The 26,834-nt window shown below is 42.2% G+C and overlaps 2 protein-coding genes across 5 annotated transcripts; one reads left to right on the top strand and one right to left on the bottom strand.

Moving 5' to 3' along the window:
• Positions 1–11,787, bottom strand: LOC137437965 (pseudouridylate synthase RPUSD2). Of its 3 annotated transcripts, none has more exons than XM_068132763.2 (4): positions 11,495–11,787; positions 9,876–10,576; positions 7,741–7,830; positions 1–1,146 (listed from the first exon to the last, which is right to left on the bottom strand). In XM_068132763.2, exons 2-4 carry the CDS (start codon positions 10,572–10,574, stop codon positions 331–333), a joined length of 1,605 nt encoding a protein of 534 aa, XP_067988864.2. In that variant the 5' UTR covers positions 10,575–10,576; positions 11,495–11,787; the 3' UTR covers positions 1–330. The 3 variants fall into 3 exon arrangements, with proteins under 3 accessions (XP_067988864.2, XP_078622833.1, XP_078622834.1); XM_078766707.1 differs by having other exon boundaries at positions 11,096–11,504; XM_078766708.1 differs by lacking the exon at positions 11,495–11,787 and adding an exon at positions 11,274–11,391.
• Positions 11,788–16,260: 4,473 nt separating this feature from the next.
• Positions 16,261–26,602, top strand: LOC137410931 (heat shock protein HSP 90-alpha). Of its 2 annotated transcripts, XM_078766705.1 has the most exons (12): positions 16,261–16,340; positions 16,470–16,629; positions 18,126–18,272; positions 19,348–19,714; positions 19,824–19,957; positions 22,296–22,610; positions 23,237–23,402; positions 24,030–24,220; positions 24,767–24,914; positions 25,002–25,270; positions 25,757–26,090; positions 26,199–26,602. In XM_078766705.1, exons 3-12 carry the CDS (start codon positions 18,126–18,128, stop codon positions 26,306–26,308), a joined length of 2,181 nt encoding a protein of 726 aa, XP_078622831.1. In that variant the 5' UTR covers positions 16,261–16,340; positions 16,470–16,629; the 3' UTR covers positions 26,309–26,602. The 2 variants fall into 2 exon arrangements, with proteins under 2 accessions (XP_078622831.1, XP_078622832.1); XM_078766706.1 differs by lacking the exon at positions 16,261–16,340 and having other exon boundaries at positions 16,383–16,629.
• Positions 26,603–26,834: the final 232 nt, after the last annotated feature.

Below are 26,834 nucleotides of genomic sequence, written 5' to 3'. Positions count from 1 at the left end.
TGACCTTTTTGTTGATTTTTATTTCATCAAAATCTCAATCAAATTCCAGGTGAACTCTCAACCACAATCCAAGAAAACTTGATAATTAATCAGCAATAAGAAAGTTCCCTGCTTTCTCCAAAGGGTATCCAAACCTTTATCCACCATTAACTTCCGTTTTAAAACATGAAGAATATGCAACAATGAGCTGCCAAAAATGACTGCAAAAATTTTATACATATATATATCAAAAAGATAAAAATGGGAGTTAAATCACACCTCAAGATAAGGAGCACTCACTCAGCAAACCAAGAAACTGTGCAGGTTCCAAAAAACAAAGGAAATATAAATCTATCCGATATCTACAGAGTCATTCACGCAATCGTCTTCAGACCAATCTGCATGTGCCCAAGCTGGCATTGGAGTCGAGAACTCCCAGTCCGGGCCTTTGTAACGAAGTGCATGAAGACACATTACTAATTCCGTTGGTTTTGGGTCTGGCCTCGTCACTTGGCATTCGCTACACAAGGAATCATACGTCACAGCTTTTTGCAGTGAGGTGATCCTTGAGCTTTTGGAAGCCTCCGAAGTATTCACATCAACATCATCCACACATTCTTCGAGCTCCATCACTAACTCATCGAGACCTTGCGCTTGTTTCTTATCTTCATCAAGATCAGCTGGTTTCTGCTCAAGCAAATGTTCTTCCAAGGCTGCTTGATCATTGTTAGTTGCATTTTCCAACTTGTCCTCAAAACAATTCTCTCTTGTTTCCACACTGGCTGTTACCTCTTCTTGTTCTTCCAACTTCTTCACTTCATCTAATCCAGCACAAGAGACCTCTTTTTTACTTCTCCCTGTCTCGTCAAAATTATGAGGAGGCAGGACAATGTTCACTTTTTTATATTCTTCCTCCAGGTCTAACAACAACTTCTCGTCTGATACTAAAAAATTGCCACCACGCCCACCAGCAGCACCCCATACTGGAGAGTTGTACACAGGGTCTTGCAGCACTGGGTGCCCGAGAAACTGCAGGTGGACACGAATCTGGTGCATCCGCCCCGTCTCTGGATAGCACAGCACCACGCTTGACCTCCCGTTGGTGGACAAGCGCTTGAAGACCGTGCGACAAGACTTCCCATTAGGGTCCACTCGACAAACGCCAACCTATGGGGAAAGAAACATCATTGATGTAACCATGTAGTAAAACCGGCGGTTGCCACAACTAAATAATTTTTCATTGTGCAATCTTAGACAAGTTTGATCCTTCCCTATTCCCAACTTCAAAGATGAGGAGGGTGTCCAAACTCCCGACGATGTGGGCTCGTGAAAGGCCAAAGATTCATAGATGGGTGCGTTCTAACCAAACCTTAGTGTTGCTTTACACCAATTAGAAGGTCATATCTGAGGCTTGTCAATGCACAGGGTAAGTTTAAAATGAGGATATTTAGTATTAATCATGTTTAGGTGGATGGAAGTTTGATAGGCTGTGAGTGCCCTTATAAATATATAGCTTTTGTTTGGTTGGGGCCACAAAATAAATACCAGATGTTTGCACCTATTGGTGAAAGGAGAAGTTTGTGTGTGTGTGTGTGTGTGTGTGTGTGTGTGTGTGTGTGTGTGTGTGTGTGTGTGTGTGTGTGTGTGTGTGTGTGTGTGTGTGTCACACCAAACGCTGCCGCTAGCTAACTGCATGAACCGGAGATGATCGGAACTCGACTCCTATCATCCACAAATATTTCTCATATTCCTATATTCTCATGAATCCGATTTGCATTCAGGAACAGAACAATTATGGTTTGTTAACCATTTTTTAATTAGTTGGAGACAAAAGGTCTGAAGGTGAATATCGGAAAAACGAAGGTGATGGCAAGTGGTAAAGCATGTGGTGAGGTGGAAAGAACTGGGAAGTGGCCGTGTGCTGTGTGCAGGAAGGGTGTCGGAGTGAATTCCATTTAATGTACAATGTGCGCTGAGAGGGTTCATCAAAAATGTAGTGGTTTGAGAGGGTCATTAACCAGTGTGGCAGATACATTCAAATGTAAGGTGTGCACAGAGGGAGCTGCAGATGGAGGAAATGTTGAGTAGGATCTTGGAGACGGCGTGAAGCTGGAAGGTGTGAAAACATTTTGTTACCGAGGAGACATGCTGAATGGAGAAGGTGGATCAGACTCGGCAACGGTTGCAAGAGAGATGTGCATGGAAGAAGTTTCGGGAACTGAGTGGTGTGCTGATGAGGAGGGGAGTGTCGTTGAAGCTGAAGGGAAAAGTGTTTGCTGCATGTGTGAGACGTGTTATGATTTATGGGAGCGAGACATGGGTAATGAACGTAGAGCAGCAACGAAGGCTGCAAAGGGTGGAAATGCGAATGGTTCGGTGGATGTGCGGAGTATCGTTGAGAGAGAGGAAGACAAATGATGAATTGCGAAAGATGATGGGAATCGAGCCTGTGATGGATGCTGTGAAGAGAAACAGTTTGAGATGGTTTGGTCATCTGTTGAGGAAGGATGAAAGTGACTGGTTGAGAAGAGTGATGGAAATGAATGTTGAAGGAAGTAGAGGACGGGGAAATACCACCTACCGAGAAAGACTTGCCTAAAGATGGTCGAAGAAGAAATGCGGGCAAGGGGGTAAACAAGGGGAGATGCAGAAAATAGAGCAAAATGGAGAAGATTGTCATGGGGACCGCAAGGCTAACACCTGCTCTTGCAGGGAAAATGGCCTTAAAATGCCTGTTGTTGTTGTTGTTGTTGTAACCATTTTTTAATTGCCACTCCATTATTTAAATGCTGAAAATTGTGTTTAAAAGACGATTTGAATTACAGATTTCACACCAGCAATGGCCAGTCAAAAGTGGCCGGTGAGCTCAACCGAGTTAGTGTAAAAACGCACGCAACACATGCGCAAAAGGCCTCATTTAGCATTCATACGCCATTTTGAAAGTCATGTATTATTAACAGCTCATTCCTACAAATTAATGAACAACATTAGTGTACAGTCACGTGAAAAAGTAAGTACACCCCATGTAAAGTTTTGACTTTTTCAACATATTTCAACATACAGCTATTTGATCTTCATTTCAACAATATTGATAGATAAAGGTGATACAAAAAAACAAATATCATGAAACATTTACATTTTGTAGTCCATTGTATAATTTAAATAAACATAAATGCAAATGTTGCATGTGGAAAAAGTAAGTACACCCCTACATTTATCACTACTTCAAATACCTAAAATTAGAATCAGGTGCAAATGATTAGAACATCATTAGAAAGGATCTTGGAGGAACCTGTCTTATTTAAACCTCAGACATTTAGTTTGGTTTGCTCTTTGTTGTTCAAGTGTGCGGCATCACCATGCCGAGATCAAAAGAGCTCTCTGAGGCCTTCAGAAAGAAGGTTATAGATGCCTATGAGTCTGGGAAGGGATTTAAAAAGATCTCCAAACAATTTGAAATCGATCATTCGACTGTCCGGAAGATCATCTACAAGTGGAGAAGATTCCAAACAATTGCCAACTTGTTCAGGCCAGGCTGCCCCAGCAAGTTCAGCCCGAGAGCAGACCGCAAGATGCTGAAAGAAGTCTCTAAGAACCCCAGAATGTCATCACGGGACCTACAGGTAGCTCTTGCCACTGTTGATGTCAAAGTGCACGAGTCTACCATAAGAAAGAGGCTGCACAAATTTGATCTACATGGGAGGTGTGCCAGGAGGAAACCTTTGCTGTCCAGAAAGAACATCAGGGCAAGACTAAAGTTTGCCAATGAACATCTAGGCAAAGACCAGCACTTCTGGAACAATGTGTTCTGGACAGATGAGTCAAAGGTAGAGCTATTTGGCCACAGTACCAGAAGACGTGTTTGGCGAAAACCAAAGACAGCATTTGACCACAAGAACCTGATACCAACTGTAAAGCATGTTGGTGGAAATATTATGGTTTGGGGCAGCTTTGCTGCATCAGGGCCTGGGCAGCTCACCATCATAGAATCCACTATGTATTCTTCATTGTACCAGAGGGTGCTTGAGGATAATGTGAGGCCATCTGTCGGAAAGTTTAAGCTCAACCGAAGTTGGACCTTGCAACATGACAATGACCCTAAACATACCAGTAAATCCACCAAGGAATGGCTGAAAAGAAAGAAATGGAGGGTTCTGGAATGGCCAAGTCAAAGCCCGGATCTAAATCCCATCGAGATGTTGTGGGGGGATTTGAAACGAGCTGTGCATGCAAGAAACCCCTCAAACATCGCACACCTGAAAGAATTCTGCATGGAGGAGTGGGCAAAAATTTCTCCCAGTCGATGTCAGAGACTGGTAGATAGTTATAAGAAATGCCTACTTGAGGTTGTTTCTGCCAAAGGGGGCAATACCACCTATTAGAGCCAAGGGTGTACTTACTTTTTCCACATGCGAAATTTGCATTTATGTTTATTTAAATTATACAATGGACTCCAAAATGTAAATGTTTCATGATATTTGTTATATTATATCACCTTTATCTATCAATATTGTTGAAATGAAGATCAAATAGCTGCATGTTGAAATATGTTGAAAAAGTCAAAACTTTACATGGGGTGTACTTACTTTTTCACGTCATTGTATATAGGGCATAGTTGCATTAGAAAGAATTGTCAGAATAATACTTAATGCAACATTTGGAGTATTATCAACAAATTAAAAGACAGAACTCCAATTGGTGACAAATTCCGAGCAGCATATTGCACCAGGATTGTGACAAGCCTCGATAATGGTGGAACTTCGAGAAATTATAACAAATATTTATTCCTTGGCATGCAGTGCAAGGCTGTCCAGGGGCATCATTGGCTGAGACTACGACTGCGCCGCTGATGCCTTCTATTCCCCTCTGTCGGTTAGGGCAGGAACATGGAATTTGTCCATGGTACCGGCGATAGGCAGACACATTGATGAATCACCCAGCCTGTGAAACACCGGGAAGACAATTTATAGTTGGGTTAGGATTCAAACCCAGGCTAGACACATTAGAGGCGAGTGTGCGTACCTTGAGGTCAAGGCCATCCTGTCAGCCACAACAAATATTTGAAGACTTATAATAAGGCAATATAGCTGGATAGGATGACAGTCAGGAATAGCACATCACTGTGTAAAATCTGGCCAATAATTTGATAAGTGTGGAACGAGCACCCTCGATACAACACCCAATAAATAAACACCTGATCGCCTCAAACTGTGGCATGCCAAAGATGAGGACGGTGGTTCAAATGTGAAACCACTGACTAGCCTATACAATACACACCTCCAATGCAGGTTACAAGAACAGGATTGTGTAAGGTACAAATTATGGGAAAGGCATGCAAACAATTCCGAATCACTTACTGCTACTTAAAGCGAGAGCGAGACATGGGTAATGAATGTAGAGCAGCAACGAAGGCTGGAAAGGGTGGAAATGCGAATGGTTCGGTGGATGTGCGGAGTATCGTTGAGAGAGAGGAAGAGAAATGATGAATTGCGAAAGATGATGGGAATAGAGCCTGTGATGGATGCTGTGAAGAGAAACAGGTTGAGATGGCGCCTTTCACTGAGGAGTGGCTTCTGTCTTGCCGCTCTGCCATAAAGCCCAGATTGGTGGAGTGTTACAGTGATGGTTGTCCTTCTGGTAGTTTCTCCCATCTCCACACAGGATCTCTGGAGCTCAGCCAGAGTGACCATCGGGTTCTTGGTCACCTCTCTTACCAAGGCCCTTCTCCCCCGATTGCTCAGTTTGGCGGGGCAGCCAGCTCTAGGAAGAGTCCTGGTTGTTCCAAACTTCTTCCATTTAAGAATTATGGAGCCCACTGTGCTCTTCGGAACCTTCAATGCAGCAGAATTTTTTTTTTTAGGCTTCCCCAGATCTGTGCCGCGACACAATCCTGTCTCTGAGCTCTGCAGGCAGTTCCTTCGACTTCATGGCTTGGTTTTTGCTCTGATTTGCATTGTCAGCTGTGAGACCTTATAGAGACAGGTGTGTGCGTTTCCAAATCATGTCCAATCAATTGAATTTACCACAGGTGGACTCCAATCAAGGTGTAGAACCATCTCAAAGATGATCAAGAGAAATGGGAGGCACCTGAGCTAAATTTCAAGTGTCACAGCAAAGGGTCTGAATACTTATGTAAATGTGATATTTCAGTTTTTTCTTTTTAATAAATTTGCAAAACTTTCTAAAATCCTGTTTTCTCTTTGTCATTATGGGGTATTGAGTGTAGATTGATGAGGGAAAAAATGAATTTAAACGATTTCAGCACAAGGCTGCAACATAACAAAATGTGAAAAAAGTGAAGGGGTCTGAATAGTTTCTGAATGCACTGTAAATTGAAGTACTACACTGTAAAACTAGAGGTGATTGGAAGTATTATGACAGACAATCTGTGTGCTACAGTGTTCAAGTATAGAATCGATCTTCAACAAAATAAACATTGCGAGTCATATCAATAAATAAATTCCGGAATTTACCACCATTTTCCTCTGTCTACTAGATCATCCTATCTAACGCAATACTTTTGGTGTTTGTGTCCTTTATAACTTAATTGAAAAACCACAAGATTCCTGTTTGGTATGAATTTCAATTTTGTTTGACTGCCAGGCAGAAAACAGAGAAAAAAATTACCTCACTCCTCTGTGCGTGTACGATCGGGATGAATTCAGACACAAAATACGGTAAAACAAAAAGGTTGCCTTCCTATTAATGTCCAACATATATCATTCGATTTAAATATGCTGTTCCTTGATCATAAACTGACAAGACAGACAGACAACCAACCGGACGGACGGACAGACATGAAACAATTGCTTAACCCTGCCTTTCAATTCACGTGAACGGGGTAAAAATCGTCATCGTCGTTGTCATGGTGAGATCCCACAGCATATTTCGTAAAGAGGCGGCGAGTTTCTACTTAGATACCAAATCTCCTTTCCACAATACAGGGGGCACTGCATCAGCGGCACAGCTTTGCTTACAGAAATGATGCAAACCAGCAGACACTGCACACAAAATGATGATGATTTTCAAAGTGACATTTAAAACAGCTCCATGGGCCTTCTAGGATTTAAGAGCTGGTCTTCAGCCAGCTCAGCTTAGCATCCCTGGTGTTGGCTTAGCAGTTAGGGTGCCGGCTTGGGATCCTAGGATCCTGGGTTCGAATCCCGGTCGATCGCTGAATTAACGCCAGGGGGGTTGACTCAGCCTGTCATCCTTCTGAGGTCGGCAAATTTAGTACCAGCTTGCTGGGATGAATGATCCCGGTGTGTACCCCAATTTAGAACAGGTACACCGTATCCCTGCGCATCGTAAGAGCGTGACCAAGGGTTGGCGTCAGGAAGGGCATCCGGCCATAAAAACATTGCCTCAAACAGGGAACCATGATTGTCATGGGGCCCGCAAGGCTAACCCCCGCTCTAGCGGGGAAAATGGCCTTAAAACGATCATTCATTCATTCATTCATTCATTCTTCAGCCATAATCCAACATGGAGGTCTAACACAAAAACAGAAATGAAGAACCGATCAAAATATCTACCGTATGGTCATTGAGCTTCCTTATAAATGAAGGAAAATAACAACCCTAATGAAGCTTAACACCCGATGCACAAGTAGTTCATGTGTTTGTTTAGTGTTGACATTGAGAGCAATCAAAATTGAAAAATAAATAATTATTAGAGTTGAATGAAGGTGCTTGTTGAACTTTTTGGGTACACAGATAACAATCGAGTGTTGTAGTTGAGACAGTGAGAATGCCAACAGACCTTGTATGACATCACGAGGATCGGCTCCTCACAGACAATGTGGTGTGCAGGAAAATCTCCGTGCACGCGGCATACGTATTCTTTCACAACCTACGGTAGCGAAAGGAAACAGAAAACAAGTTACTATTATTAAATTACGTCTTCCAACTTACTATACTCATATAATTGAACACCATGAAAAGCAAATGATAAAAAGCACTCCATACCTGCTGAAAACAAAATGATTAAATGGAAACCGAGCTGGCATGCTAAAGGTAATCGTTTTCTTTTTTTTGTATACAAGGTCGAAGGTCGTGGAAGAGCAAGAACACAGAATGGATCAGGAAGACAGTTATTAGGACCAGTAAAAAGAGGACGGAACACACCAACAGCGAGGTCGAGGGACAAAATAGAGGGAGGCTTGGACAAATAAGGGATGTCGGGAAGAATACATGGGGCGGACAAGATGGATACAGCCGCAAACTCTAAGGAAGGAAAAAAACTGGAATCTTGGAAAGAGGTGGGCTTGGGGGTTAATGGGGTAAAGCAAATCACAGTTTTGGATGGGGGATGATTTAAGATGGTGGTGAAACAGCTGTCTTGAAACCCTGTTGGGAGAAATGAGATGAACAGGCCGAGGAAGTTGGTTCCACAGGTGGGGAAAAAAAGAGGGGCGGGAAGGGGTCAGAGCACGGAAAAATCAGACATGTGTTATGCCCAGGAAAGATCATGGCTGATCGTCAGGCCCAAACGTTTGAGTGACTTAACTTCTTCACCAGTTCAAATTGTAGTTTGAATAATCTTTGTTAAAGGTCTGGCTAAATTAAAAATTAAAAACACTTTATTAATCAAAAAGAAAATTTATTTATTTAAAAATATTAAGGGCTACAAATTTTGTGGACAACCAAAAAAGGTCACCATGGACCACCAGTTGAGAACCACTACCATAGAGGGTTCAAAGGTAGATGATACAGGTGTAATCGGTATGCACTTCCTACAGCAAAGCTTCCTTCATAATTTTACTACTTTTATTGCCATCACACCTGCCTACACTGTATAGAGGGTTTTCAGAGCTATCCCATAATGCCGTATGCACCGCCATGTTCTTTGTATTCAATTCCCTGGCAATGATAGCATCAGTAGCTCTACAATCTAGCACATTTATCTTGTTATTACGACTTACTGCAATCGAGGGTTAGGCTACTTTTTGGCCTTGGTAGGCCATCCCCCACACAGCAGGTGACATGGATTTTCAATCACCTCTGTTTTTGTCGTCAAATTTTCAACACAGCTTTATTATGAGAATATGGATAATATGAATACAAATAGATAAGGTCAAAGGTCAGCATCACATAAAATCATCAATTTTCATCTGATTGACCTGAAATTTTAAGAATTTGCGTATTGTTTCACTAATCAAAAGCTCGAAGCTGATTGGAGTTTCTTTCGATCAAAACATCAAGGTTGCATAAATCATCAACTTTCATCCGAATGGCCTGAAATTTAAAGAATTTGCATATTGGGTCACTGAATTGATTCACTAATCAAAAGGTAAGCAGATTGTGGTTTTTTTCATCAAAACGTCAAGGTTGCATAAAATTTTCAATTTTCATTTGATTGGCCTGAAATTTAAAGAATTTGCATATTGGGTCAGAGTTCATTAACTAATCAAAAGATACAAGCATTTTTTTTTTTTTAAAGGATCAAAAGGTCAAAGGTTAAGATTGCATAAAATCATCAATTTTCATCTGATCGACTTGAAATTTGAGCAGAGTTTGCATATTGGGTCAATGAAGCCTATCACCTTTGAGGTCAAAAGGTCACGGTCACCTAAAATCACCAATATTTTGCATTTTTAAGCTGTTTTCATCATGTTTAGCACACGGAAGAAGTCTGAATACAAAGCGTAGGCGGACGGGCTTTGCATTTTCAGATGCTTTTTAGTTAGGTTTCGTTTACATTTTATTGCTCGTTTAGCTTGCCAACCAATATGGCACCTGCATGCACTGCGTCATGGGTACTGAAACCCCTATATTACTGTTGCATACAAAAACTAAAAAAACTTCAATATTTCAACAATTTTAACTGTTTCATCATTTCGATTTCTATATTCATTCATTACAAAGAGTTTGACGCGATGTGCATGTCTTGCAGACCTGTCGTTCACGAACCAACTTGTCAAAACGTTGTGCCACCTCGATTGTTTTTGTGAACACCAACACACCAGAGGTGAGCCGATCCAGCCTGTGCATCGTGTGTAACCCATAAAGACCATGCTCTTTACCCAAGACGAACATCACAGTGTTGTGCCTGAAGCGACCGCATGGGTGCACGGGCAATGACGCGGGCTTGTTGACGACCACCACCTCATCGGTGTTTGCCAACAACTGCAAACAAGCACCCATAACCGGCGGTTCGTGCCTGTGCACGGTGTTCCGAATGAGGTCGTTGTCTTGAAGAACCGTTTCCATATCCGCCCGTCCTCCATTAAGAGACAACCGACCACCCTCGGCCGCTGCTTCGTAGTATGAGATGGACTCGGCAAGGAATTCGTGTTGGAAAACTTCACGCAGGGTCTTCCCGATCCAGCGCCCTTTGCAATGAGTGACAAAGTCGTAGTAGTACGGGCGTACCTTACGAAGGCCGTTTTCAAAGAAATATTCTGTCTCCACAAAGTGTTGTTCGTTGAAGCTCACGCAATCGCTCTTTTTCTGAGGAGGAGGAACGTATCTTCTCGGCGATGCCGTCTCGCCCTTTCGTTTTTTCGGCGGGTTCTCCTCTACGACATCGCTCTCACTCTTCTCTGCTTCCTCCGTATTGCTGTCACAGATGCACCTCTTCCTCGGTCCTTCCATTTCTGATCAAGGAAAGGCAAAAAATTATCGAAACGTTTTGAATATAATTTTAACACGGGATACAATCAACCAATCAATAAATCGGGTGCTCGGCCTCAGTTCAAATGTGTTCCATTAACAATCTGTTTGCTATCGCTTGCAAAGCCAGTCGTTCCAGATAATGCTTGCTTGAGTACTTAAGCTGCTTGGCGAGCACTCAGGCGGCTTGGCGAGCACTCAAGCCGCTTGGCGAGCACTCAAGCCGCTTGGCGAGCACTCAAGCCGCTTGGCGAGCACTCAAGCCGCTTGGCGAGCACTCAGGCCGCTTGGCGAGCACTCAAGCCGCTTGGCGAGCACTCAAGCCGCTTGGCGAGCTCTCAGGCCGCTTGGCGAGCACTCAAGCCGCTTGGCAATGGAACCACTGATCTCTATCCTAACTGGACAGCGTGCCTAACGTTAATTGGTCCGGAAGCCATTGAATCCTCCATATTCCTTCCCCCCGCAACACAGAAAATCCCGTTTGCGTCAATACAAATACTTACTTCAAGGGCTTCACATTTCCTACGAAAATTCCACTTTTCCCACTTGATTTTAGTCAATTCGTGTGTTTAAAAAAAAAAAGCATTGTTACAGTTTTTATGAAAAGCTGTTGCAAAAACCACGACGGTCGTGATCAAAGGAAAAGAGGAATCACATTTCAATTTCATCGGTATCATTCACCTTAGTAAGTTAGTTACTAACACTAACAGTGCCATTCATTCGTTTTTGGAACTCGTGGGAGAGCAAAGATTGCGGTCAAATGGCTTAAAAAAATGAGCTTCCTCTCCTATCCAGTTAGTATAGAGATCAGAGAACGGAACACGTCCCCGGTAAACGTTACAAGACTTTACCGACAAGCGCGTTCAACATTGAGAGCACAGTAGTATAATTCCGTTACTCACGAAATACGTCACAAGCTGGCGGAAGGCGGATGCAGCGTAAACCAAAAATGACCGAGAATGGTTTCTGAGTCCGAGACTCCGAGTGGCGACTGGCGAGTGTACCCTGCGAGCCCCAAAGCAGCCTATTGGCAGTTGGCACACGCGGAAGATTTTGGCCAATCCACGAGGAAAAAATTCCATTCTTATTTCCAAAATACCTCGGTATAGGAGTTGGTGCGTTTTCAAAATTAAGGAAGGCCAAACATCCAGTTACTTTTCAATCAAAGGAAATGGATCTTTATAAGAGCAGGAGGAACGACTGTAGAGCTGCGCAACTTTAGGTGGATACACCTCAAACATAACATCGCACGGACGAGGACACCGTACGCAGGCAGTTATTTATATTGCTATATAGAAACAGGAAGTGGAAGAGCATGTGTCTTGTTGGTTCCAAAATGTGATTGGAGTCAAAATAATTATTCTAATCTCCGATTCCAAATGCATTAGATTCAAGAGGTCCAATTCTCTTCTTCTTCCTCACATTATTTCTGACGAGCATTGAGAACGTACTTTCACCCCGCCCCCAAAACCCAAACGTTGAACATTACAGTTACAGTATATCACACTTCACTTGAGTGAACACGTGGTTGCCGACGCACTACGTCACAACGTATGCGATAACTACCATCGATGTCTTATCAGATTTGGGGAACATTGGATGCGGATCACTTGCACAACTTGGTGGAATGGCGGCCAATTCCATGTCGATACAGTTTTAACGCACGATGTGCGAATCTCTTGGGGGAAGTTGAGTAAATGGAGGGTGCCTAATGACGTCACCAATTTGAGCACACGTACGGGCCAGCGAAGAACAAAGGAACGGCCATTCACGATCAAAAAATGGAAAACGAGTTTTATTGTTCTTTGTCGTGGCTAAACCGTCGTGGTGAAAGCTTGTCCCGAAGCTTGGATATGTCGATACATTGCAGACTCGATCTCGGGAGCGATATTATAACAATGCAGGTGACAGGTGATAAATGCTGAATACAGCAAGGTACAGCGTAAGTGTGTAACAAGCCAAACTTAATAATCATTTTATGTCCAGATTTAGTTAATTATTTTATATTTATGATTTTGTTTTCACCCTTAGTGAAAGACATGAAGGAATGGAAAACGTTGGATGCCTCCAACCAGTTGGATCAGTGATGAGGCTGTTCTTGTGAACAATGGCTGTCATGTATGAGCAAAGTTAGTCCGATAAGAAATACATCAATGACATGGACTCGTGATGGCAGATCAGATAAGCATGATTACCTGCTCTGCAATCTTCAGTACTCTCAGGTGTTTATCCAGGCCCCAAAACTTTATTTCGTTTCACCAACTCTTCAATAAAGACACCAAATTTTCAACAAAGACACCAACTGACCAAATAATGCTATCAGAGGGTCGGTGCAACCTGTGATGGATGCAACACCTTGCCTGCGAGCACCAATCAGACAGTTTATAGTCGGTTTTGGAATGGAACTCAGACTAATGGGCTTCAAGGTAAGTGTGCTTGCTACCTCTCTCAGTGATTCTCAGCCAGATATATGGTCAACCTGTCCTGGTATTTGGTCGCCACAACCCCATGCTAACCCCCACAACAGTTTAAAAAAGACACTTTACTGGGAGAATACTGGGTTTATTCTAGTGGGGGTTTGTTAACCCAGGTGGGGAAAACTGGGCTGGGCTAATTAATGCCTACAGGTGTAGGGTTGGTAGCATGGCACTCGGTAGAGAGCATACCTCCACCAAGCTGAACTTTGTATCCACTGATGGGTCGGATTTGGATCAGGACCTCAACCAAAATCGAATCGACTTGTTCTTGTCGCCTCACCAACTCATCCACCTAGTTTTGCCAAAAGTCATCCATAAATTTTTGAGATATCATGCTATATATTGGTTTTAGCTCCATCACTCAATGGTGAAGAATCACTTTAAAAATTCTCAGATCCAGATCCGGATCCAGATTCTCACCGAAATCTCATAATTTCGTCCTTGTCACACACCCAATATGTCCACCAAATTTCGTCCGAATCCTTCCACAACTTTTTGAGATAACCTTTTCACAAACAGACAGAAAAACATACAGGGGTGTGCAAACATAACCTCCATCCTCCTTCGGTGGCAACTGGCAGGGGTAAGAAAGGCTGCAATCTGGGCCATTTTTATATTTCCTTTTTGCACACATGTCAATTTGGGCACAAGTCTTACTCAGCGAACATCGTAGCTCATCCTAAACATCGATTTGGGAACATCACTAGGACTTGTGTAACGACCTAGTGCAGACAGCTCGCAACCCCCGTGGAAACCTACTCACGGCCCCCTTGGGGGTCACGGCCCACCGTTTGAGAAATACTGCTCTATACAATACACACACACGCACACACACATACCTGTATGCACACACATACATGTATGCACACACATACATACACACACAACACACACATATATGCACACATACACACGCACACACACATACATACACATACATGTACGCACACACATACATACACACACACATACACACAAATATATGCACACATACACACACATACATGTACGCACACACATACAAACACACACACACATATATGCACACATACACACACACATATGCACACATACACACGCACACACACATACATACACATACATGTACGCACACACATACATACACACACACATACACACAAATATATGCACACATACATGTCCGCACACACATACATACACACACATACACATACAAACACACACACACACACATACGCACACACACACAAATATATGCACACATACACACACATACATACACACACATACAAACACACACACACACATACACACATACGCGCACACACACACACACACACACACACACACACACACACACACACACACACACACACACACACACACACACACACACACACAACTATATGCACACATACATGTCCGCACACACATACATACACACGCATACACATACAAACAAACAAACAAACACACACACACACACACACACACACACACATACACACACACACACACACACACACACACACACACACACGATAGCCACAAGAAAATACAGCGTAAAAATTCACTATTTCATTTTAACGAATATAAACACAATGATGGAGTCCACGTGTAGTTTCACTGTTTGCTCGTTTGTACAGTAAATACTCCGTGCTGTAATCTGTAAATAACGTTATAATGAACATATTGCACACCGAAGAAAAGATCGAGAATTTACAAGGTTAACCTCTTTCTCGTACGATGATGATGATGATGATGATGATGAAGATGCTAATGGTGACGACTGACGTAAAATATGGTGACGTCACATGTGCAATGTCGATGTAAAGATTGGATCGACACCACACATCTTGTCATGGAACAATTAATCCAATGAAATTGCGACTTTTAATGGGTTTCTTCCTCTTTCACCTCAAATAGACCCAGATAGTCCCATCTGAAACCATGACGTAAAGCCACGTGTAATACTGTACCCTCTACGGGCCGATGTTGCACCTGGGAACACCATGGTCTTTCACGGTGGGTCACCGCCCCCTGGGAGGGAACAGGGGGGTGGTTGATGCAGGGATTTTCAAACAAACCTCGTGTGATGTGAAAGGCATTGTTGGGGGGGGAAGGGGGGGATTTTTTAATTCAGAATCAAAGATGCAAAGGAAATAGAAACGAAGCTTCATAAAGTCGATTCATATGGGGTTGTAAAATCTGGACGTTTCCATCGATGACGCAAACGTCACGTGACCGGTTTCTGAGCCGGGGAAACGATGCACGAGCATTTTCCGAATTCCCATAATCAAGAATTGAATGACAATTCGACACGAGCTCACGGCACATACTGCAAGGTAACAATGGCAAACGATTATAAACGGGGTTTTAAAAAAATGGTTTTGGATGAAAAGCAACGCCCAAGCAGCCTATACACCGCACTACACTGGAAAGGAGCTGCACTGTACTTTGTTAAACTTGTTTCGGTACCTTTCGCTCCATCGCTCTCTTTCGACAATTACACGCATCTCTTTGTGTTGACTATGCCAATTACAATATATTTCGCTCTCAGCATGCTGCAAGTGATATGTATTATTATACATATGAATAACACATGAACATGTGATGTGTATAAATGAGGTAAATTATTTAATGAAATTAATTGCTGGAGATTGTGGAACCATTTATACCCATCTTTTCGGCCCGCCTCACGTGGGGGTGTGAGAGGCACTGAAATATCCTGACGGTTCTCGAAGCGATCGATCCCTTTCCTTTCGAGAAACTTCTTCCAGTGGAATCGATTAGAACAGCCTCGACATGAAACAAACACGTTTTATACTTCGTAGTATATTAATTAATACGTAATATATATATATATATATATATATATATATATATATATATATATATATATATATATATATATATATATATATATATATATATATATATATATACAGTATATATATATATATATATATCGTTACCTGATTTTATTGTTTGCTTCCTTTCGCTGGCTGCTACAAGCGGTTTATAACAAGACGTTAAAATATGTCGTTTCGATAAATGAAAAAAAATCATCGTTTGTTTGGGAATCAAGAGTTAAAAAATCGTGGCAGGTCTAAAACACAACGATGTAAGTCGCTTTTAAGCTTCAATGGTTTTAAAATCACATTGTTCCACTGTTCGCGCTTGTCATTATTCCACGTGTTTCGTGCTAGTCACGTGGGAGGTCAGCGAATCCTCCAGAAGGTGCTGGAAGGATCTGTGTTCCTCCGCGCGATACCTCCGCGACCGTGAAGTAGGTCCGATTGTATATTAGCCTTTTGAAATCCCTGTCATTACGTATTGATCTTATTTTCCAGTATACTACTTTAACGTATTCATTCTTTTATCTCTGACTCTTTGAGGTGTTTTATTTTCCATTTAGAAGAGTTCCATCGGGCCAATGGGCGTATCGCTACCGTACACATAAAGCGCGGGGAGCGGCAAACGGTACGTTCACTAAGGCATCGTGTTCTTACCTCAGCGGGCGCGGCGGCGGTCGTGGGTTCGAATTCTGAGCTTCAGGCTTCACTATCATCGGCATCGTAAGTGTAATAATAATATCGTTGTGATACCGTTGTGGATTATCCTGTGTGAAAATATATATATATTTCTTTTTTTTCTTCAAATTTTAAGTCTGTGTAAATGTAATACTTGTTTCGATTAAACTTTAGTTTACTAAGTATTTCTTTGTATTTTATGAAAGAAACATGATTTGCCTTCGATTTAATCTTTTTTTTATCTATATTACGATGTTCGGGTGAATGCGTTCCCTCATCCTCAGGTAGAATTTTATTAATTTTTTATCGTTCGAGTCTAGGGAAGTTAAGAGCCGATTTGTAAATTGGGGAAATTGGTAGATTAAAAAAAAAAAAAGGTTTTTTTAACTAAGCTTTGACGCATTCTTATTTTTAACCAAGCGCGGTTTGAGCGCGAGAAGCTTCCAGAATCGTCCCGACAAAACGTGGTTGAACGTTTCGAATTTGACGCTTCGGTGCGAGTTGAATGGTCTATTTTTCCCAACAAGGAGACATTTTGGATCTTGTTGGATTAAATGAATGTTTGTGCATTAGCATTACTGTTGAATAATCTTTACTTTACTCTAGTGGATTGTAAATGTTTTTTCGTTCCATTTCTCGCATCCAAAATGTCTGATTTGGGGAGTGATTGTGATAGAGCTAAGTGTAAGCGTTCCCACTCGCCTCTGAGCTGTCTACCCTTTGTTCGAATCCCGACAGTTATAAACTTATCCTGGCATGTGATACTTGTGACGTGTTCCCCGTCCATCGGGTGGACCTTAAAGCCGGGTGTCTCATCTGCTAGCATTCGTTGGTAGCTTTTAGACCCCCACAGTGTCTTTCGTGAAGAGGCGAGTTATCGCTGGCACCCTAGGCCTAAGCAGGCTTCAAATTCCCGTCGGTTTCAACGGAATGTCTGGCCTAGTCGGCCGGTTCGTGAATGACTGCCGAAAACGTTTCTTGGCTGACCCCACAGATTGGGATCGTTTGGGCTGTTAAAGGTTGTGGTTTTATTTTATTTATTTATTTTTCTCTTGGCAAGTGTCATGCTGGTTGGTTTTTCCATCCCTCACCAGTAGTTGTAGCTGGAATTTGGAATTTGTTCAGGGTGCCGGTGATGGCTCGCCTGCTCTTTGTGAAATTCACGTGGGATCCTTGATGTCCAAGGAATTCCAGTTTGACGTCCCTCAGACGGCACACCTGGAGGATTAAACCTGCCTGACACACCAGGATGATAGATTATAGCTGGGCCAATGTTCTAACCCAGGTGAGCCAGCTTAGACTAGAGGGGCGTGTACGACTATCTCTGCCATCCTGCAAACTACCTTTTACTTTTAGGCATTCTCTATAGTCTATACAGTATACGACACTTTTTATTAACCACCTTTCAACGAATTTTATTACCAGTCGTATATCTTTCCATAGGAGGGAGGAGGGGGGGGGACTGACTGATGTTGGGAAATATGAGTCGATTTTGAATTATTATATATATATATTTTTCCCCCTTGCAAACTCTTCCCCAGATGCCTGAAGACGCACAGGTGGAGATGGAGGAAGTGGAGACATTTGCCTTTCAGGCAGAAATTGCCCAATTGATGTCGCTCATCATCAACACCTTTTACTCGAACAAGGAAATTTTCCTTCGAGAACTCATTTCCAACTCGTCAGATGTACGTCATGATGTTCCTCCAAGCATATCTCCTTTGCTGTTGGTGTCTTCTCCCCCTCCCCCACCCTCCTTTTCCTTTGTTCTACCTCCTACAGTTATAGTCCTCAACCTCTTATTTTTAAGGTAACATTGCAAGACATTGGAGATGAGTTGACTAATAATGTTTGAGGTGTTTTTTTGTTTGTTTTTTTAAAATGTATTTTGATAGCGAGTTGAACAGCAAATTTAAAATCTACTGTTCAAATCCAGCATTACAAATATCGTGTTACTGGTGGTGTGAGTTACACTTTATTCCTTACTGGCTGGGTGAACCTTGTATGACTATAATACCAAGTTGATGTCGGTATAATTTAGCTCACCTGGACTTTAGTCTGTTGAACTTATGTCATCAGTGAGTGGGTCTGTAAAGACCAGTCATTATCGCTTGAAGCCAACAATTTTGATGAAATTTGGCCACAAGCATATCTGATGCCATTGACCGCATCAAAATCTGTGCTCACTAACTGCTTGGAATATGGCCGAAACCACAAATTCCTGCCCTTACCAACAGGGGGCGAAGAACCAAAAAACCCACATGTAAACATGTATCGCTGTAATCGGCATTGAGGTGTTCCATTCAGGCAATCCATGAATTATTATTATTATTTTTTTTTTTTGTCGGGGAAAAAGTGAATAATTTGACTTGAGGCCTGGGATTATGGTTAGTGCTGGGGAGATTGGTGAAATGCCAACTGAGATGGGCTGGACATTTGGTGTGTGTATGGGGAAGAAACTGGCAGAGGGGAAAAATGTAGAGAACGGTTGAGATTGGAGGATTGTGTGGAGAGGGATTTTAGTAAGGTGGGGGTGTTTGGAGACCATAGAGCTGGCTGAGGACAGGTGTGGAGGAGTATTGTGGTCAAGGTGGGGCAGGAGCTCGGTGCCATCAGACCTGAACCCTTGTAAAGGGAAGAGAACAAATCAAGGTTTGAATGTTTAGATGCTTGAGCATCACAGGTGACTTGTTATGCAAACTTAGTGATTGTCATGTACCTGATGTTTTTTGTTTTTGTTTGTATATATATATATATGTACAGGCATTGGACAAGATTCGGTACGAAAGCCTTACTGATGCATCAAAGATGGATTCCGGCAAGGAGATGAAAATCGACGTCATCCCCAACAAACATGATCGCACATTGACACTCATTGATACTGGTGTGGGCATGACCAAGGCTGATCTTGTTAACAATCTGGGTACCATTGCAAAGTCTGGCACAAAAGCTTTCATGGAAGCACTGAATGCAGGTGCAGATATTTCGATGATTGGCCAATTTGGTGTTGGTTTTTACTCTGCTTACCTGGTTGCTGAGAGGGTTACTGTCATCAGCAAACACAATGACGATGAGCAGTATGCTTGGGAGTCATCTGCTGGTGGTTCCTTCACCATTCGTCCAGACAACAGTACGTGGCCCACCCGGCGTTTTCTGGCATTGCCGATTCATGCGAAAGCTTGCATTCCTATCTTTAAATATTGTGATCGTCATGGTTCATGCATCTCTCCCCTCCCAAGCTGAACCGCTAGGCCGTGGAACCAAGGTTATCCTGCTCATGAAGGAGGATCAGACTGAGTATTTGGAAGATCGTAGGGTGAAGGAGGTGATCAAGAAACATTCTCAGTTCATTGGCTATCCCATCACTCTTTACGTAAGTTGTGGATATAGCAAATTTAAGATTTATTTGATCGCCCTCCTAAAATGGCATGCCATACTACATGGTCCTCTTAAGTTGGTTTTACTTTCCCCATGTGTATGAAATCCCGATTAAGCCACCTTTGAGTGCAGCTTTTCTCTGCTTTGCTTCGCCTGTTTTGGTGGGTTTTTATTTTATTTCAATTTTCAACTTTACACTTGTACTTGACTGCCTGTTGCAACGTTGCTTGCAAAGAAAAATGTAATGTTTTTATTTATAAAAAGCACGTTATACCCATCAAAGTAAAGCACTTTATACCCAATGTTTTTGGTTTTCAAATTTGTTGAATTTGTGATTGTCCAACTCACATGGATTGCAGTTCAGCAATGGGCGAGGTGTGTTCAGTTGCTAAGTTTTTCTTCTAGAGCACAAGATTAAAAGATGTCCAGGAACACCTGGCTTGGCAATCACTACCTGGCTGCTTGACAACTGAACACACCCCTGCATTGCATTGCCCAGAATTAGCAACGTTTCGTGATTGTGCAATTAACTAGAACAGCACTCTGGAGTGCAATAACCTGAAAAGTTTGCATTTTGTATTCCACTGTTTAGGCTGGATCTGCATCTGGTCCTTAACCAAAATCTAATGAACTTGTTCTTGTCCATCTCCCGGCCCCTCCTTTCCCCCAAATAATAAAACATGGATTGTGGACAATAAGCAAAGCATGCCTACTGCTTAAGTGCAAATATAAATACATTGTGGTTGTGTAGCTGTTAATTCAAATTCTGTATGAGACTTTTTGGACTTGCCAGAAAACCAACATGAACAGGATTTTATTCCGAACAATTGTGGGTGGTGTCTAGACAGCTCTCCAATGTGTTTAAAGGTTTGCACATGCAGCTTCATTGTGTTAATTAGGATTTTGTGAACTGAGGTCTCTACCTCCATTTTGTGAACTGAGCATGAGACGTCACAAACATTTTGGTTTTGTGTTTGCAAAGAGAATGGAAAACAATTTCAATTTTAAAGGCAAATTTATACCACACTGTGAGGACAGTTGTATTTCTTTTACTCCCACTGGGTCTGGATTTTTATTTTCTTTTTTTGTATACAAGATCGAGGCTCGTGAAAGCTAACATTAATCACACAGAGACAAACCGACATATAAAACATGGGGAGCGGTAGACAAGATGGGGCGAGAGGGGGAGGAACGCAAACACCACATCTAAGAGCAGGGACATCGAGAGATCTGTGGGAGGGAGAGGGCTTGGGGGGCGGGAGGGGGGGGGGGAAGCATCGGAAGGGGGGGGGGGTGGGAGAGGTATAAAACATGGACATTGCCAGGACTTCCAGGAAAGAAGTTGGAATTTCAAACAAGGTGGATCTGGGGTGAATTAGTGGGGGTAGAAAAGATCAAGGCTTTGGATGGGGAAAGAATAAGAGATCAGCTGTTTTAAAGACCTGGAGGGAGGAGTGGGATTGAAGGGAGTGTGGGAGTTTGTTCCAGAGGCGGGAGAAAAGAGGAATGAAAGAGTGAAGGTGAGCAGAGAGCCGAGATTTCGGCAGTTTAACCATAAGAGGGTTACTGGCAGATCTTGTGCGACCTGTAGGAATATTTGGGGGACAAAGCACAGACAGCTTGGGGAGCAAGGCCGGAGAGGAGTCGGTAGAAGACAGAGACCACCTACCTGTCTGCGGTGAGTAAGTGAAAGGCCCTCAGATAGCTTCATCACGGGAGATTCCAATAATTCTGAAAGCTTTGGTTTCTACAGCGTGAAGCCGAGCTAGGTGTGAGGCAGGAGCATCGGCCCATAGGGGAGAACAGTATTCCATTGAGCTGCGGATGAAAGCCTTGTATGTGGTGAGGAGCTCAGGTGTGCCGAGGAAGGACTTCGCACGACGGAGGATGCCCAGTCGGCGACTGGCTTTGGAGGCCAGCTTGGAAATGTGGTTTTCCCAGGAAAGATCATGGCAGATAGTGAGACCCAAAAGCTTGAGTGACAGAACTTCTTGGAGAGGATTATTCAGAAAGTAGATGGAAGGGTTGTCCAGTCGGTCTTTTCGGAGAGACATCGTAAGAGAGTGAGATTTGTCAGGATTGAAAGACGTGTTCCACTTGTTTGACCAGTCTGATTTTGTCCAGGTCTGCAGAGAGCTGCAGACTGCTGAGGTTGCCCCCACATCCTTGCATAAAACTGATGGTTAACACAATATCATAATCTGAATAGCTGAGTTTTGAGGAATATACAATAGAGCCTTTAACTGTCAAATTTGATTTTATCAAAACTGCACATGCAAATGTTTTTGAGATTTGGTTGCATTGATATGGATGTTTTCTTGTAATTTCTCCAGGTTGAGAAGGAGCGTGATAAGGAGGTCAGTGACGATGAGGCCGAGGAGGAAGAAAAGGCAAAGGAAGAAGGACAAGGTGATAGTGAAGAAAAGCCAAAGATCGAGGATGTTGGATCAGATGAAGAGGAAGACCATGAAGCTTCATCCAAAGATAAGAAGAAGAAGAAGAAGATCAAAGAGAAGTACATCGACAAGGAAGAACTGAACAAGACGAAACCAATCTGGACCCGGAACCCAGATGACATCACGCAAGATGAGTACGGAGAATTTTACAAGAGTTTGACCAATGACTGGGAAGATCATCTGGCTGTGAAGGTAATCGAATCTGGCTTTGATATTTGAGTTTATTTTACAGCTGAGTTCATGTTCCTCAGAAAAAAAAGGTGGATAAATAATTATCGTTTCCAGCCTGTCAATGCCAATGCTAATTCAACAGACAAAAGTGTATTGCCAGCATTATTTGCATGGAAAGGTTCATGTACAAATTAGCATTGCTATAATGCTTTGTACATGTTGTCCAAAGCTGTTGGTGTCTTTTTTTTTTCTTTTTTTTTTTTTTCTTTTTTTTGTCTGCATTTGGGATTTTTATTTCCCCCCTCCCTCCCCCAAGGAGTTGTTTTGAAACAGGGTTGCCCATTTCCTGGTATCGGGGTAATGAAATTATTTCCACTAGTTTAACTGGAACAGATCATGGCACTTGTGGGTTGGTATTTAACATTTTTATTTTATTTTAAAAATTATTTCCACTGCTTCACCCTTCAATATTTGTCGCTGCCATTTGGACATGGCTGGCCTTTTGCAATTCAGGAGAAATAAGCCATTGATTGAATTGCTGTTTCAGGGTGTATATAAAAATGAGGCTTATTTTTGACATGGTATTTATTTGCTCGCTACTGGTTTTGCTTGAGTGCAATTATATTTTTCTTGTGCCATTTGTGCAGCATTTCTCTGTGGAAGGACAGCTGGAGTTCCGTGCCTTGCTCTTTGTGCCACGACGGGCTCCCTTTGATCTGTTTGAAAACAAAAAGAAGAAGAATAACATCAAGTTATATGTGCGCAGAGTATTTATCATGGACAACTGCGAGGACCTCATTCCAGAGTACCTCAGTAAGTATCAAACGCCAATCTAAATTTGACATGTACATGTTTCCAGGCTACTATTCGTTATCTGTGCACATGTGTGCACCTGAGCCATGTTAATACCTCATTTGGCTACCTATGTGCTTGAAATTGGTTTTGGAATGGTGGGGCATCAGCTAATTTGCTCATGATCAGGATGGTTACATAGATTGGGGAAGGGAGAGGGGCTTAAAGACTACTAACACATCCCTCTATAACACCTTACACCAACATTTCATGCAAAGGGTGATTCAACATCAGTGAATGAATGAAATGAAATGATTGAAAAAAAGATTATTGAGAAAAAATGAAAATGAAAAAAAAATGAAATGGGAAAAAAAAAAAAGAAAAAAAATTTGAAAAAAGAAAAAAAATGAAATGAATGGTTCAACATCAGTGTAATGAACTATTGCTGTCGTGTTTTTGTTTTCATCTAATCTGACGTGAGACTAATTTGTAGTGTGGTGCATGTTTCATGCCATTTGTGGTTGCAATATGTTAGTATAAACACTGCAAAGCCAATGATCCTGTGAACTTGTAATATTGTAATCTCAAAGCCAAAAATATGCAATAATTTAAAATAACTTTGCAATTTCTATCTGTTCCAATACCTAGACTTCATCAAGGGTGTCGTGGATTCTGAGGACCTGCCCCTTAATATATCTCGAGAGATGCTGCAGCAGAGCAAGATACTCAAGGTAATTCGCAAGAACATTGTGAAGAAATGTTTGGAACTCTTCACTGAGCTGGCTGAAGACAAAGACAATTACAAGAAGTTCTATGAACAATTCTCCAAAAATATGAAGGTAATATTTGAAAAGATGTTGTGCCATGTTTTGTTGTGGTATCTGCTCGAAGGCTACAATTTTCCAGTAATCTTGAATCTGTCAATGGAAATGTTACCTGATTAATGTGGTGAAGAAGATCTTGGAGCCAAGGTTTGTTTAAGAATAATAATAATAATAATAATGCATTTATTTTATATAGCACTTTTCAGGAAGCCCAAAGACGCTTTGTGCCCAAAAGCCCAAAGAAGCCCAAAAAATAAAATAATATTTTGCTTTTGGTATCTAATGACAGTTTTGTGTCATTTGGGTCTTAACAAATAAACACTATTCTAAATGGAGTAAAGAGTGGGGGGTGGGGGGGGAGGTTCCAACTACTTTCATGTAACCAAGTAGTCTAAATGCAAAATTATTACTAACAGGTAGATTTTAGCTCTGTACTTGGTTTCCACAGGTGAAGTGTATTGTTGTAGCTCGAGTATTGTTTGTGAAGCGGTAAATTGTTGAAGTGGGATGAGAAGCATTTCAGGATCTCGTAAAGTTGACTTTTTATTTTAATCTTTTTAGTTGGGAATTCATGAAGACTCTCAAAATCGCAAAAGACTCTCCGATTTGCTACGTTACCACACATCTGCAACTGGTGATGAAATGGTCTCTCTCAAGGACTATATAGGCCGGATGAAGGAGAACCAGAAGCACATCTACTACATTACTGGTAGGTTGACTTGTAGGCCGTTTTATTTGTTTGCAACCGTCTTAATTTGTTGATGTGCTAATCAATCCACCTTGCATGGCTTTGCAGGCGAGTCCAAGGAGCAGGTTTCAAATTCTGCATTTGTGGAACGTGTTCGTGGTCGTGGCCTGGAAGTGGTCTACATGGTGGAACCCATCGATGAATACTGTGTGCAACAGCTTAAGGAATTTGAGGGCAAGAGCTTGGTTTCCGTCACAAAGGAGGGGCTTGAACTTCCAGAAGACGAGGATGAAAAGAAAAGGCAGGAGGAAGCGAAGGCCAAGTTTGAAAACATGTGCAAAATCATGAAAGAAATTTTGGATAAGAAAGTTGAAAAGGTTTGTACAGTACTACAGTATTTCGTGTATGTATATAGTCAACTTGGCACGTGCATTCGAAACTGGTTTTAACTTTTATTTAAATCATATATTTTCTTTCAAGTTGGTGATTTCAAGCCTGGTGTTGGCTTAGCGGTTAGGGTGCCGGCTTGGGATCCTAGGATCCTGGGTTCGAATCCCGGTCGATCGCTGAATTAACGCCAGGGGGGTTGACCCAGCCTGTCATCCTTCCGAGGTCGGCAAATTGAGTACCAGCTTGCTGGGATGAATGATCATGGTGTGTACCCCGGTTTAGAATAGGTACACCGTATACCTGCGCATCGTAAGAGCGGGACCAAGGGTTGGCGTCAGGAAGGGCATCCGGCCATAAAAACAGTCTCAAACAGGGAACCATGATTGTCATGGGGCCTGCAAGGCTAACCCCCACTCTAGTGGGGAAAATGACCTTAAAACGATCATTCATTCATTTCATATATTTTCTTTCAGGTAACTGTATCGAACAGGCTTGTCTCGTCCCCTTGCTGCATTGTGACGAGCACGTACGGCTGGACAGCAAACATGGAGCGTATCATGAAGGCACAGGCGCTACGTGACAACTCCACAATGGGCTACATGGCTGCCAAAAAGCACCTGGAAATTAACCCGGAGCATCCCATTGTAGATTCTCTCCGATGCAAAGCCGAGGCTGACAAGAATGACAAGTCCGTCAAAGACTTGGTCATTCTTCTTTATGAAACGGCCCTTCTTTCTTCTGGCTTTTCCCTGGAAGAACCTCAGACGCATGCAAATCGCATTTACCGCATGATCAAGCTCGGTCTTGGTAAGAACTGGGATGCTTGTTTGGGTTTGTCACCAATTTGCACTTGAGTTTTGTTGCCATTGTGACGTCTTGCTAATTTTGTTAATAAATGTTAAATTTCATTTGAAGGCATCGAAGATGATGACGGAGTACCTGAGACCATGGCAGGCCAGGAAGCGACAGAAGATATGCCCCCACTGGAGGGTGATGATGCTTCCAGGATGGAAGAGGTTGACTAAACTTTGCTTATGACTGGCAATAGTTTAGCTTTTTTGTTTTTGCCAAGTTGAGGCTTTCATGTTCCATTACATTTTCAATACAATTGCACATGGTGACGTTCTTTTTTTTATTTTGTATTTTTATTTGCCTATAAATGTATAACTGATTTGCTGTTTCGATTTTGAGCAGTTGAAACGGTAACATGTTCAAACTTGACTAACTCGACAACTGCTGAAAATAGCTTATACATTGCTGCAAATTATTTGGAGTTTTCTGTGTTGTGGAAGTTGGAAGTTAATAAAATGACCACTTGATTTGAGTCTCCTTCAGTTGGGAAAGTGAATTGTTTCCTCAAACTTTTGAGCATTCAGTGGTTTGGAATAGGAATTCATTTTTGTAGTTTAAGCTCGTGAAAGATCTTGACCATTGAATGGATCAGAACAGAAAATAAACAAGGGCCAAACCAACAGCAGGGTTTAGGGACAAATGGGTGTGTGTGGACAAGATTGGAGCGGGTGTGAACGTGGTTGAAGACAGATCAACGAC

The sequence above is a fragment of the Myxine glutinosa genome, chromosome 12, assembly GCF_964187855.1.
Source record: "Myxine glutinosa chromosome 12, kmMyxGlut1.1, whole genome shotgun sequence".
Lineage (NCBI taxonomy): Eukaryota > Metazoa > Chordata > Myxini > Myxiniformes > Myxinidae > Myxine > Myxine glutinosa.
Note: the sequence above shows the minus strand (reverse complement) of the source record. Positions and strands in the feature narration are given on the sequence as shown.

What these genes read in the sequence shown, in the direction of transcription:
- LOC137437965 (XM_068132763.2), bottom strand. Translation starts at nt 10,574, where the DNA reads ATGGAAGGACCGAGGAAGAGGTGCATCTGTGACAGCAATACGGAGGAA. An exon ending in AGTTGGTTCGTGAACGACAG is followed by an intron (nt 7,831 to 9,875) that starts GTCTGCAAGACA and finishes TCGCTACCGTAG; the next exon opens with GTTGTGAAAGAATACGTATG. An exon ending in TCCTCGTGATGTCATACAAG is followed by an intron (nt 1,147 to 7,740) that starts GTCTGTTGGCAT and finishes CTTTCCCCATAG; the next exon opens with GTTGGCGTTTGTCGAGTGGA.
- LOC137410931 (XM_078766705.1), top strand. Translation starts at nt 18,126, where the DNA reads ATGCCTGAAGACGCACAGGTGGAGATGGAGGAAGTGGAGACATTTGCC. An exon ending in CACCATTCGTCCAGACAACA is followed by an intron (nt 19,715 to 19,823) that starts GTACGTGGCCCA and finishes TCCCCTCCCAAG; the next exon opens with CTGAACCGCTAGGCCGTGGA. An exon ending in TGGATAAGAAAGTTGAAAAG is followed by an intron (nt 25,271 to 25,756) that starts GTTTGTACAGTA and finishes ATTTTCTTTCAG; the next exon opens with GTAACTGTATCGAACAGGCT.